This window comes from Dreissena polymorpha, chromosome 1 (genome assembly GCF_020536995.1).
Source record: "Dreissena polymorpha isolate Duluth1 chromosome 1, UMN_Dpol_1.0, whole genome shotgun sequence".
NCBI classification, from domain to species: domain Eukaryota; kingdom Metazoa; phylum Mollusca; class Bivalvia; order Myida; family Dreissenidae; genus Dreissena; species Dreissena polymorpha.
Window position 1 is genome coordinate 18651384 of NC_068355.1, and position 14875 is coordinate 18666258.

General features: G+C 33.2%; 1 protein-coding gene across 1 annotated transcript; it reads left to right on the forward strand.

The window, feature by feature from the left end:
• Window positions 1-240: 240 nt before the first annotated feature.
• Window positions 241-12393, forward strand: LOC127865325 (disintegrin and metalloproteinase domain-containing protein 10 homolog). The gene is made up of 14 exons (XM_052405325.1): window positions 241-498; window positions 3226-3352; window positions 3533-3648; window positions 5137-5284; window positions 5714-5777; window positions 6502-6642; window positions 7315-7470; window positions 8306-8414; window positions 8783-8986; window positions 9315-9454; window positions 9938-10106; window positions 10501-10642; window positions 10969-11080; window positions 11589-12393. The coding sequence occupies exons 1-14, from the start codon at window positions 435-437 to the stop codon at window positions 11871-11873; spliced, it is 1977 nt and encodes a 658-aa protein (XP_052261285.1). The 5' UTR covers window positions 241-434; the 3' UTR covers window positions 11874-12393.
• The last annotated feature ends 2482 nt before the right edge of the window (window positions 12394-14875 follow it).

Sequence of the window (14875 nt, forward strand, 5' to 3'; positions counted from 1 at the left end):
TAATGAATATGTTCATAGAACACAATCACTGTTAATGATAACATTACTATATCCATTTATACATATATATCAAGCATATATCTGATATAAAACGAGTTATGTGATTCGCTGTTTCTGTACATGCAATATGTTATGTTTAATGTTTATACAACAGATCTCGTACAGAGGAAGGTTAAATCCATCGGGCGATTTCATTCAGGTGTACTGTATGTAATTCACTCGCGACGTTTCATATAAACTTACATACTTATTGCGCACAGCGATAAGACAGAAGTGCAGTTTGAAGCTCTTTCGTACTTTATCAAGTATTCGCCGAAAGTAAAGAAACCGGATAATCGTGGGTGGTTTATAGGGATTGGAGAGGATATAAGCGGATTCTTTAAACGGAGGTGATACACAATGACGAGCGTCGCCGCATAAGTTAGGACTGAAACATGGGATTATTAAACACACTGAGATTTATGCATCTTGTTGCGATACTCGCGGAAACCTTTGCAGGTTGGAACGTATTTCTAGATAAAGTTATTTTTATTTAAATTTGTCTTGTACATAGTTGACTAGGACTCTGCATATAAAAGAACAATACGCATAGCGTGTTTGAGTTCATCATCATTATTATTATTATTATTATTATTATTATTATTATTGTTATTACTATTAATATTATTATTATTATTATTATTTTTATTATTATTATTATTATTATTATTATTATAATTATTATATTATTATTATTACTACTACTGTTCTTCTTCCTATTATTATTCTTCTTCTTTTTCTTCTTCTTCTTCTTCTTCTTCTTCTTCTTCATCATCATCATCTTCTTCTTCTTCTTCTTCTTCTTCTTCTTCATTCTTCTTCTTCTTCTTCTTCATTCATTATTATTATTACTCATTATTATTATTATTACTCTTATTATTATTATTATTATTATTATTATTATAATTATTCAAACAATCATCAAATGTCCATGCATTATTTCGCTCCTTTAAATATTTATTTTCTTATTTACTGATTTTGTTTTAAGATGAATATTCATGTGATTATCTGTGGTTACGATTATTTGGAAAATCTTACATATAATGAACAAATTTGTAAAATAAACATTTCGGCAAGACTATTTAACATTTTTACTTTACGCATTATAAATACAGAAATGTAATCGCGCTAAAAACGATCTGTTGCTTTATTACAATGTCTGGAAATATAAAAAAGACTTAAAACCGGATGTTTTCAGTATTTAAACCCCATTTGGCCAATACGGTATTTGATCTTCGTAATGCATTCACACCGATTAAAAAAGATTGTTTTACAATTACGCGATGCACATTATTTCACATTTTCGTTTTAAATTAGTATGTAAAGTATTTAATGTTTGATTTGACGTTTATTCTATCTACATGTAGTCAAAGAGGCCTTGTATTCCATGTTTGTTATATGTAACATTTCATGCATAAGCCGAAAATAATTAACAAACAAGTTTATCTTCAGTTCAGCTTGATCATATTATAGCAATGATGTTTAATCGCTGCTTTCAAAAAAAGACTGATCGAATATAATGAATGTGAACATGTTTTTAATGGGCTTTTTATTCTACTGCTTCATACTGACCTTGCACAGTGTAATGCTGAGCAGTACAAGTATAGGTCGAGAGCGCATATATATATTTAACGACCCTGTATAATCGTCGGCACTCACCAAGAGAAATATTCAGACATGTGATGCACCGAAGCGCATTCATTTAAAAAATGTTCTTTTCTGTAACAAATTTAGTATTTACTCACGGGCGCGGTTGCATTTTTTAACCATTATTACTATGCTTGTTTTTGGTGAAAGGATACAGTAGACCTTACTTTACATCACGTGTTTACATCTATTTGTATCGAATTGCGGACAAGGATCATAGATCTGTAATAATCCGTTGAATCAATGTTGTTTCATAAAGCATTAAAGACCTCTTTAAATAAGTCATATAAAAAACATCATGAGAATTAAGACCTGTGAAAGTTTGAAGAAAAAAAAACTGTAACAACAGAGCCTTGACTCGCAAATGACCTTATTATTTGCAAAAATGTGCGAATGGAGTATGCTTGTAAGCGAGAGGAACAATAAATTGCATTTGTGACATGCTCGTCTGTAATTTAGGCATACATTCAATTCGTTAATAAACAACATGCTTGACGATGTAATATGTTTTGTGATGAAATGATTGTTATGAATTGCATTCAAATATACATGGTTACATATATGCGATATCTATTGCATTTAATATATTTCGGATAATATATACACAAACATCAATGCAGGATAAAACTCATTATTAGATTTCTGCTAATATTATGCGCCTTGGTTGTTAACCATAATCATACCAGCAAATTTATGATCGTGTTTATCTCAAGCGTTCGTGAAAAAATCATAAGAGTCGCGTTCCGAGAAAACGGGGCTTAATACATGTGCGTAAAGTTTCATCCCAGATTAGCCTGTGCAGTCCGTACAGGCTAATCAGGGATGACACTTTCCGCTTTTATTGTATTTATCGTTTAAAGGTAGTCTCTTCTACATGAAAATCCAGTTAAGGCGGAAAGTGTCGTCCCTGATTAGCCTGTGCGGACTGCACAGGCTAATCTGGGATGACACTTTACGCACATTCATTTAGAACAGTTTTCCCAGAGCGAGACACATATTTTTACTTTACTGAGAACATAAAGTCATGGTCGCACCCCGAACGCAAACAAATATCCTCTTTATACTATTTCAACCAATTACAATATCGTTTTACAGCAACATGCTTATCACTGATCATTTACGCTATTACCAACGCGTCAATTGTTGCCGATTTTGGATTACGCATTGAATGGTATAATTAAGCGATAAATGCATCTGCAATCAATTCGAAAAGGTTTTCGTGTAAGAAGTAAAAAAAATGAACGTAGAATGAACAATACAGATAAATCAGCCATTGCGAAATAACTTTTATAACATTTAAGTATTGATATATACTTTATAGATAAACTATTGTAGTTGCGATAAAAAAACAACAACTATAATGAGTTTCTTATTAAATTTCATGTTTATTTATTGGTTTTATATTAGTATATCGGTCGAAACGCCTCAGGTAGTATATCGGCAATGCATGCCTTAAAAATACAAGCGATGTGTTATTGCAATACTTATGGTGTGCTATAAGTGCTAAATGCTATTTAAAGAAAATACTGCTTGTTCAAGGTATCATTCAAAGTACGAGCGAATCCGTATACGAGCCAATGGAATACAACCACGGGGTGTTGTGGCAGACCCTGCAAAAGGCAACTGCCACAGAGCGAATTATGATGGAGTTTTCTGCTTTCCAACGGTAATTGAGTATACTTATTTCATGGCATTGTATTTTGTCTTTTTATTAAATATAATTGTTTTGTATGAAGTATAAAAATGTTGCTATTTTAAGGAGTATTATTAAACATAGTTCCCAATGCTTGCGGTAAAACTTTGAAATTCTCAAGTCACAATTTTACGACTTCATTCATTGTTACAGGGTATTTTCCCTGGAAATATATTGCCGGAATCGATCGCACACACATGCAGCAAAACGGACTAGTGTGATGCAACCTTCAACGAATGACGTCATATTCTGCTCGGGGCGAGAAACTAGTAAAGTTCATTTTATATTCACACAATAGGCTGTAACAAAATTTCAGCACCCGCTAAGAAAATTCACAGCGAATAAAGTCGAGATAAAGAGCGTTAATTAATACGAAATAAACGCTAATCACTTTCTTGCTGATATGGCTGGATCGTGAGCGGCATTTAAACAATCAATACAAATAATAAAGGGTGTCAATAGGGCGAAAAATACGTGTCTCTGTATGGCCACCTGTTTGTCACTTGGTTACCCCCTCTGTCTCTGTTATGTGTATAAATCCAGTAATACGGGCCATTCCGTCTTCTCTTCTTCTTTCCTTTAAATTGCAGGGCTCATGTGGAGCATTGACGCAATTTGTTCATTCATTGAGTCTTGGGCCTGGGTAGAACCAGTAATTTGGTGTCTTTGGGGGAGATTCAAGAACGCTTTCAAAGTGGGGATCGAACCCGTGACCTCCCGATCGCTAGGCGGACACCATATCCACTTCACCACGACGTTCTTACATATTATGCAACTTTTAAGAAAGGTCGACGCTGTTATCGTCTCGCATAAAAATATATGTGCAAACAAGTTTTATCTGATACTTAGAATTTAAAGATTTCGGGATTAGGGTCCGGTCTTGTCAGCATTTAGTACATACGTGTAAGCATTCCAATAAATAAAACAGAGACCGAAAGTTCGGACAAAAAGACTGATTGACGTTGCCATATAGTTTGCATTTAAAAAGGGCCTATAATTTAAGTATCTGAATGTGCAGTGGTTTCAGCGTGTGTGGTATGACGTTTATTGTGTAATGTTTCACTTATGTCTATTGAAATTCAGTACGAACCTTGCAAAAGTTTAACAGACGTAACTGGACAGATTACGAGAAAATGTTTGCAGGAATGCTGACTGGATTGTAATTAAAATAATGTGATGTGAGGAGTTGATTTTTTACAAACCAGATTGAGTATATAAATAAAGATGATATTTGTAAATAAGTAAAAATAAGCGCTGTTTTTATGCGGAATCTTACGACATTTTGAGTAAACATGACTACGCAACCGACAAAATTAATTACTTATCGTAAAAGTCTATACAATGGTAATTCGATGTGTTGAATATCACAAGTTGAGTGCGTGACGAAGGAGGGCGAGTGGAATACATCATCACAATCAACGAGTGCGATATATACCATCGGAACTACAACGATGAAAGATTCCATTGATTATAAACCATATAACAAATAAAAAACGCCAAATAAAAACCAATTTTACAAATGTTCTGAAATTAAACAAAACATTGTGATTGAACTACGCAAATATTTACATGCCATCATAACGTCATTATGTGTACATTAATGAAGTCTTTCGAACGTTAGGGTCTTACAACCGTTTCATTCGGAAACGGACTTAACATTGCTAGATACGGAATTGTGAGTTGATACCACACTACAAACATATACCAGTATCGCATTAAGATGACCTATAGGTATATAATTAATGTATTTATTTCAGATGACGACGGAAGTGTAGTGCTGCTGACTGTACATGAGAGCTATATTGAGGGAACCATCCGTATCCATGAATTTGCAACGTACCATATCGTCCGCAGTGAGAGTATAACTGGTCGTTCGAATGCATCACCCTCTGTCATATACAATGGGTATGTGTTCGATAACAACGTCTACAAGGTGTATTGGTGATTCCATTTAAAAGTGGTTGTCTTTATAACGTGTCAGCAATGTCATTCCCCTATTTGTATCTGGTACAATATTAACATGATGTATCCTCAGCGTTTAAGTATTAGTCATGACTATCTTGACCAATTAACATTAACTTTCCGTATTTTTAGGAATCGTAAAATGTGCAATACTTTTAAAACAAATGTGTATATAATATGCAAAAGAATAATGCATCACAATATTAAGATGTTGTACCTATGACACGTGATCTCATCAACAAATATAAACACAATTAAACTTCCGCTGCATCAGATTGAGAATGAGCGTCTCATCTGGGTCTACGCTGTTTGCCAAGGCCTTTTTTCTAGACGCTAGGCATAAATAGGTTTTCTCTTTTTATGTGTGTTTAGATTTGCAACAAAAACGATAGAGAGCGTGCATCATCATCATTCAACAGATATGACGGAGGAAAAGGTATGTATGCTTAATTTTCATGTTATTGTGAGATGGATTCTATAATTTAGTTTTCAATGTCATTCTTTTTGTGCACTGCAAAATGATTATATAAGAGGAATAAAAGGTCTTTGGCCATACAAATATATGTTTGAAATCCTTGCCTGTATGTTTTGATCTTTATCAAGACACGTCTGCATTTACCGTACCGTCGTGAAAATGGCTTTATTGGAGATAAAGGTCATTTAAATGCCCGATTAGCCTACACACATAACGCGTTATCAGAAATAGTAGGGCCGATACAGTTTCTAAATGTGTATGGGACATTCCTTAGAATGATTCTTATCAAAAACAATGGTACTGTCGGAAACTATTTGATTATTACATTAATAGCATATAGTTTTTTTAAACAAAGTATATAATAAATAGCAATAAGTATATAAAAATATTTGCAATTTTATAACAGTAATAAACTGTCTCAACCCAAATATTTAATGTTGTTTTAAGCAAGTAAATATCGTTTTGTTATCAAACATCATGACTCAAAATACCACCATCAAGTAATACAGTTCTATTTTTTCTCCTGTAATTACTTATTTTGCAGCTATCGATAACTTTTTATTGCGAACCATTGTTGGTGATTAATCAAGGGCCAAGATTTTATGTTCTTGCATTTTAAACCAATCCTTTATTCATTCAGCTTTTTTAAGTTATGGTTCATGTTATGAACGTCCTGTTTGTTCAGTCACTTGGCTTGCGAAGGAAATCCAGGTCGCCTCTAAGTTATGGAATGGCAGCAGATCAAAACCTTACGACTCGAGTGTGTTCACTGGAGCTGACTACAGACCCGTTTGTGTGGAGATATGTCCTGCAGAAACATGACCAGGTAGGAGTGTTAGCGAGGTCCATTATGAGAGCTGCTTCGTGCGAAAAATGGGCCTTAGGACATGATCAAACAATGAAGCTTTAGATACTCCCCTGCATCCGTATACTCTGGTTAAAAGTCATAATGTCCGCCTAATGTTCAAAATGCGCTTATACGTAGGTTGTTTATGAACTACGCCTTATTTGCATGGCTAGTTTTTTTAGTATTTTATTTACAGTAAAATAGTCTTGGTTTTGTTAGTGAGTTAAATGTAGAGTTAGAATACACTATAACAATAAATACAATGAAGTACCAACGTTAATATAAGAGTTATATTTAACAAATGCTGAACGATTGACATTCAAGTGACTTGCAAAATGTGTTATTTGAAAAACTGATCATATTGTTTATTGGTTAGACATGAGATTAAAATACTTCGAAATTCTGATTCTGATTTGTTACTGTTACATAATCTGTGATTTTTTTTTTTGGCATGTTTTTGGGTTTGAAATGGTCGCAAACACGCGAATTGAAATAAACATTTTTTTTAGATTGTACGGAGAAAGTTGGGCTATAGGTATCTAACATAATTTATAGACCACTTGCTATTTTAGGGTTTCTTTTCTTCTAGTGAAGAAAAGAGCTTCATTCTGTTATTTTGTTTATATTTGCTTCTGTTTTGTTCCTATTCAGAACAAGACACATGCTGTTCAAGAAACTCACGCGATGTTGCTAGATCACGTAAATGTTCTCAACAAAGTGTTCAGAGGCGTTCAATTTACCGTGAACACAGATGGAACTAAACAAACGGAAAACATGAATATACAATTCAAAATTCATAAAATCAATGTAGGTATTGTTTTTTTTATTTAAATTATTTACGAGCTTCTTTATGGGATATTTATAAACAAAATTCCTGCAGTAATATTGCAATGTTATTCCCCCATGCTGGCCGCATATAATATTTTTGATTATTTGAGTTTTACGGCAAGTCTATCAAATATGGTCCTCTCGGATAGTTTTCAACTGACTGATATGAGTAAAGAAACGATACATACAGTTGTACATATGTTCCTGTTTGAAATTATAATAATAAATGTATAAATTTGGAAATGTTATGAAAAGCTATTGTAATGGCCTTGCATTAAATAGCTATCACTAATATTGTCGATGTATGTGCAATCAAATAGTATACCTTACATCTAAAAGTTCATTGCAAGGTATAAAACGAGTTGCTTAATCGTTTTCTTTTTAGAAGGTATTTATGTGTTAAATGATAAAAACATTTATACAGCGCGTTAAATTAATCTGATAATGTCGTTAAGACACGCTAAAGTGGTTTCCAAAAAAAGAGAGAAGACTTTAAATATTTCATTTTTTTAGAGTAGCTGGCCGAATTCTTATACACTGTATGATCATTTTATTTCTGTAAACCGATGATATTTCTAGTTCATAGCAAAGACACAAGCAATAAGTGTTTTGCATGCAAATACGTGATATTCAAACACAACATGTTATTTTTAGATACATTTATAAAAACGTTTTTAGAGTGTATATGCCATTGAATACATAACCATTTGTGTATTGGTCTGTAAATCGTTAGGCAGGTTGGAAAATACTTTAATCATACTACATTCGGTTTTAATATCGAAACCGAACAAAAGTCCAACTAACTTTTCTTCAGATCTGGAATGACAGTATGTGTGACCAGACCTCCATGAACATCTGCAACCCTTTACTGGAGTATCACCAAGTCCTACAGAGCTACGGCGATGCAGTCCTATATAGAAGACGTAAGTCGTATACGCTCATGATAATACTCATCAGCATTTCACGCATTCATTCCTTCATTCATTCATTCACTCACTCACCAACTGGTCAGTCACTCTTATTTAGCAATTATGGTTACTAACAAGTGTTGATGGACTTACACATAAACAGGCCGACGCATTCGCATTCACCTACCTACTCTCTTACGGGATAGTTAAATCTCAACTAAAACAATACAAAGCAGCTATCGTCAGTTTTTTCATTAGAGTTTTTAAAATATATACAATACCAAGTAAGTTATTAAGCTTAGTGTTTAGTTTGTATATTCAAGCTTAACATCATCGTACATTTCATCTGTGTGTAAGTAAAACGTTTTGATATTCTATTCAAGTAACGAAAGACGAAGTGGCAACAATAAATTATCCGGATTATGATACCCCTGCTGCCATTGATGATGATTACCTTCACGACGACTACTTTAGCAACAGACACGGCCAATACTGCCTCTCTGTGCTGTTTACTAGTAGAAAACTTCACAAAAAGAGCGAAGATGGAAATATTCCAGTAAACGGGTTGGCGATGGGAGCCGAAATTGGTGGGCATCAAACGTTACTTGAAAATTTAGAATTCATGTAGAATAATGTCTATGTATGAATGATGTCAATCTTTCCATATTTTTTCTATGATTTCAAAAATAAATCTTATTCTGAATGCATCAATTAGGTGGTACTTGTTGAAGTATTGTATGTTTCCAAATAAAACCTTTTTTTCCCTGCTATTTACATTCACGACTGTCTAATTGGTTTATTTGTTTTTATTTATTGCTCGGAAATTTATTATATAAGATCAAACATACACACAATACTTTGTAATCATGCACATGGGGATAACATTCTACTTACCTTTAATTGGTTGATGTTTAGGAACCTCCTCCGAAGGCGTGTGCAAAGAACACAACTTTGCCTATGTGAACCTGTACAGAGATGCGGAGAATCCATACAAGCCCAGTACCCTGACACATCTTGTTCTGGCACATGAAGTAGCTCATAGCCTTGGAGCGAAGGTACGTTCACAATTCAAGGCACAACATTATTCGCAAATGAATTATAATAAAGGTAAAAACATGACCAAACACAAGCAAATACCGCTTAGATTTTCAGCATCGGTACCTTACTCAGGTTTATGCTAATACCTTATAATCAAGACAAAAGCACATAACAAAACCAACAAAGTTACATCGAGTAATAGCAAAATGAAGTCTTATTTATAAGACAGGTACATACAAATACGTATGAAACCAATAAACCTTACTTTTTAACACGCAGCAGTTTGCTATAAATTAGTTAATTAGTTAGAGAAAATCGCATTGGATACTTTACTTGATTTTCATAGTAAGTTTTAAATGAGTCTATATTATATTCAACAAAGTGCTATACTGTATGAATCACGACTTATTTTACGCTTTAGATACACTTACATCCTAATATTCTTGAAAAACTTTGACTTTTAGAATGACACTTAAATTCATAAGTCTATTTTTGTTCAGCATGATACAGATACGACCTCGTGCAAACCCCTCATGGATGGCGCGATTTTCCTCATGCATAATGTAACTGTTGATGGAAAGGATCCCAATCATTATCGTCTCTCTCCGTGTAGCGTGGACAGCATTACGAAGATCCTGTCTGATTCTAGTCGAACATCGTGTTTTGAAGGTATGACTGTCATTGTTTTCACACCCTTCAACTCAATATAATTTATGTTACTTTTCCGCAATAGGTTTCTATAAAACTAAGATACAGTATATCCTATTGTATTAATGTCAATTTTGTTTATTAGTAGTCAATAAATGTATTTCAAAGGATCGCAAAGATATACATCAATTCAAATGCTTCAAGTTAAAATTCAATATTCAAAGCTTAGTTTCTAATAAATCATGCGATATAGTTTATTTCCTGTATTGTGACATTGTTTAAGCATTTCCAAAATGTATAACTATATTAAACAAAATGAAGTTTCGCTATTTGAAAATATTTCTCAATAGTATTATCGTACGCGTATTAAAACTAAAAACACGACTTCTACGGTCAGTTTAATTTGCATTATTAGAACAAACACGGTCGGTTTGCGGTAATGGCCTGATAGAGGGAGGAGAGGAGTGTGATTGTGGGACTGTCTGTTACCTTGACGACGGATGTCACTCCTATGAAAAAGAGAAAGGTTGCTCATTGAAATACAACACGAATAATAGGTATACTTTTGTGTAATATATTTTATATAAAATAGTATATAAAGCGATGACTTGTTCTATTCCATCTCATTCAATAGTTTAAAGAGAGTGTAAAAGGTGTAATTTCAACACCATATATGAAGTGCTTAAAATCTTAATATTAAAGCAATAGAAACACAATCTTAAAAAAAGCTAACATTTTAAATATGCCGCCATATGCTAAATGTGTAAAAACAGTTTATAACTTTCATGTTTAAATGTGTAAAAACAGTGTATAACTTTCATTTTTAAATGTGTACAAACAGTGTATAACTTTTATTTTTTATTTCTTGTTCTGTTTGTTACAGTAATTCATCCGCAGACGGGAGCATTAACAAAACCATCAATGGAGCATCATGTCGCCATGGTTTATGTACAAACACGACCAACACCTGGACCAATGTTTCATATATTATGAAGGTAATATCCATCATAACAGTAATAAACGCTGTTACCAGAACATTGTTCCTTCATAAAAGAAACAGTGTTTTATGTAAAATGTGTACCTACCAAAAAGCTTTATTATTTTCGTCACATTGATGATACAGATGCGCGATTGTTTGTATGACGTTTTCATTTCCAAGTGTTTGAGGCTTTTTCTGGGGAAACGCGACTTAATGCATGCGCATAAAGGATCGTCCAAGGTTAGCCTGTGCAGTCCGCGCAATAAGAGGCGACATTCTCCGCCTTAACTGGTTGTTTGCTTAATAGAGACTTTCTTAAACAGAAATATGCATTTATAGCGGACTTCACATGCTAATCGAGGACGATATTTTACGCACATGAAGTACACCTTTATTCTAAGAAAGAGTTTGATATGAAGTTACATGCTTACACGTAGTCACAATCAGTAATTTCATAACATTTAATATACACGTTTTCTTGCTGACTGGTGATACATGTTTCAAAACAAGTTCTTTATTTTCAGACACATTGGCGACTTGTGATGCTGGGGACCATACCGGTCTGCTCAGTGTTTGTTATCTCAGTGGCCTTAATACTGCGGAAATACGGATTTACGTCTTGTTTCCACTGTCGCTTATCTGTAAGATGTCGACCGTTTAGAAATGGGTCCAGCACACTCAAGGACCAGACAGATAATTATTTGGTGAAAGATTTTCCCAAAGGATTGACCAGAATTCCGACCGAGGATTCGCACAGCAATCTTTTAGCCGGTTATGGCAACGTCGATACAGACAGTGATTGCGTGTAGGAAACGTTACAAAATGCTTAACTTGAAACCGATTTAAAAACGATTACACTACCTTGAAGTCTTTCATCGTGTTCATATAAAGCAAGTGTTTTATAAATTCACACGTAAAATTTACCTTTTTTGTGTTGTATTACATTTACATGTGTTTTGATATGTATTTTACATGTTTTATACGAGAATTGTTGTGTTTAACAATTTTATATAATGAAAAGAACAACAACAAAATATTTGTTGTTTACACTTGACATATCGATAATACATTTAATATAATCATGCTTTAAAAAACAACAACATTAATTCAAGTTAAACACATCAACAACAATATGATCATACTATTAATAATAGCAAACTGCAAATCCGTTTATTACCAACAATATCATTCTAGTCGCTTTTTATTACTCTGGTACCGCAAATATTGATGTATGCTGATCGTGAAGCACTAGTTTTTTTTCTCCCAACATGTTTATAGTTGTTAAAAAGTTTACCGCATTAGTGAAGACTTTTTTCTAGAACAAGGATCATATATATTTGTTAAATAACAAAAAATAAAAGCCTTGACTTGAATGGTTTTAGATTGAAAGCATCGTGTAATGTACCAAATTGTACTGTTCTGTTTAGATCGCTGCATAGTTGAGTGGCTGGGTGCTATCATTGGCATTTCACAATCACCTTAACGTTTCAAGATTACAAAGGTTAAGTATGCACTGATAAGGGTGTAAGTGTGCATGCGTCCAACACTATAGCCTTTCAGATAACATTTACCACATACACCGATTTGACGTCTCTGTAATCAATACATAATTCGCAGAAATAGTTATCAGTTGTAGTTACACATCGCATCCTTGAAGCATCTTTAAAATTAATTTCGTGGATAAGAGGTCGGAATGTACGATGATTGAACTTCCTTACAAGTTCTTACTTCTTTGGCACAATCTTTCGAAACTTCTTAACGGAACCATGCCACAATACTTTGGCATAAACATTTTATAAAAGTAGAGGATTTACTTGTTGAAAAACTAGATAGATGAATAATGGTGTTATTTCTTTTCTAAAATATTGGACAATTTCCTGTGTGTCTTTTTAATCATATGGCAGGCGATAACTGGTCTTTCAACGCAAGTCGTCGTTAATAAATGCAATGGCACTGATTTATATTTGAATAGTTTAAACATTTGAACACGATAGGGTGTTTTGCTTACATTCTAAATGCTTAATGCTAAACACATTATCGATTTGAAATAAGAACGCTGAATACATTTTTATATGAACACGATTTTGGTTTTGACACACAGTTAAATAAATAGATCATACGCGATTGATAATCACGCCTTTATTATCTTGTATTCATCCAATTTTAACCATATAAATGAAATAAACAAATTTTAATGTTCTTTTATATAATAAATAAACTATATGTTAACATCATTGTTGATCAAAATATGTAGGAAATGATAAAATCATTGTTGATTAAAATATGTAGGAAATGATAAAGTAATAGTTGACCAAAATATGTGGGAAATGTGTTCCCCCTCCCCTTAACAAGCACCTTTGCATGTTCATTTCATGTGGGTATAGAAAAATATAGCAGATGTCTTAGCTTCTTAGATACGCAAATCACTGCTTGGAAACTGGGTTTATTCAAATACAGATTACATATAAACATTCCATGCAATGATCCGTGCATGCAGATATAATAGAAAATAATATATAAATAGAACATAAATAGAAAAAAAGTTCAGCATCGCGTGTGCATTGCAGAACATTATTGGTATGTTTTCTTATTACCATGCTTTTCAAAAAGAAGTTTTATGTGAATGTTACTTCAAATTATTCGAGAATTTCATGATACAAAGTAGGAAACTCTATATAAATTTTATATTTATACATAATGTAATAAGTAAGACAGAGCGTCAATATGGTAACCACATGTCTGTTCTTGCCACACGGCTCGTTAATTTTGTGTTTCCTTCGTCAAATGAAATTATTTTTATAGAAGAACACATCTCGTTTATTTCCTATTATAAAAAAAGGTAAAATGATAAATAAACAATTCGCTTACATATCCAAATTAAACTTGATTAATGGATAATGGCAAATTTCTAATGAACACTAATATTTTAAAACTGGAAAGGAAATTTAAACCAGTCTTTTGACAACCTTGATGCACAACACGACTATGTTATGAACTGATGAATATAATTAAAAAAGCCTGAAACTAAACATAACTAATCTTGATGAAATGTTATGTCTCAATGTTTGTATATTATCTATCTCAAATTGTATATAATCGCATCATTTCGTACTCGTAAAAGGACTTGGGAAAGTTATCACAGGTGTGAATTGAAAAGAGCCAATACATCAATACGACACAAACACAATTCATTCGTATACAGTTTGCTTCTCTTCCAAAAGTAAGAATGATCATGTAACAAATGGCATGAACAGATCACGTAACATATGGCGCTCCAAATTCTAGTATGTGAAATATAATGGAAACATTACACGGATTGGGTGATTTGTACTCTTAAAAATCCAAATCCGCATTGCGTGTTTAATTTTTATTTGTTAAAATGGTCACACTCGAACATGTATGTACTTAAACCTTCACAAATGTATGGTGCAAAACTCGAATATAAGTATCTGGCCTGCTTTCATTCAGGTCTGCTCTTTCTAATCGCACTCGCATATTAACTTCGTTTCTTATTGTTTAGACGTAAGGTAAAAGATAAATGAGCACGCTTTTTGACGTTTATATGCTCTCCAAAGGACAAAATCAAGTGGAAATTCACACAAATACATAGCATGTACTAAATTTAGTAAAATAACCACGTCATCATCATGTTCAAACATTTTGTGGCGCCGTGTTAAACCTTTCGCTTTGTTCAGTAATTGTAATATAGTAATATCGTCTATCTATGTCAACATGACATATTTGTTACAAACAAACTGCACATGAATGAAATCCGAGACCGTTATTGCACAGTGAACTAATTTACCATAAT

Excerpts from the sequence above, each read along its gene's own strand:
- LOC127865325 (XM_052405325.1), top strand. The coding sequence starts at position 435 with ATGGGATTATTAAACACACTGAGATTTATGCATCTTGTTGCGATACTC. Across the intron at positions 499-3,225 it reads ACTCGCGGAAACCTTTGCAG|GTATCATTCAAAGTACGAGC; the intron begins GTTGGAACGTAT and ends TGCTTGTTCAAG. Across the intron at positions 5,778-6,501 it reads CAGATATGACGGAGGAAAAG|TCACTTGGCTTGCGAAGGAA; the intron begins GTATGTATGCTT and ends CTGTTTGTTCAG.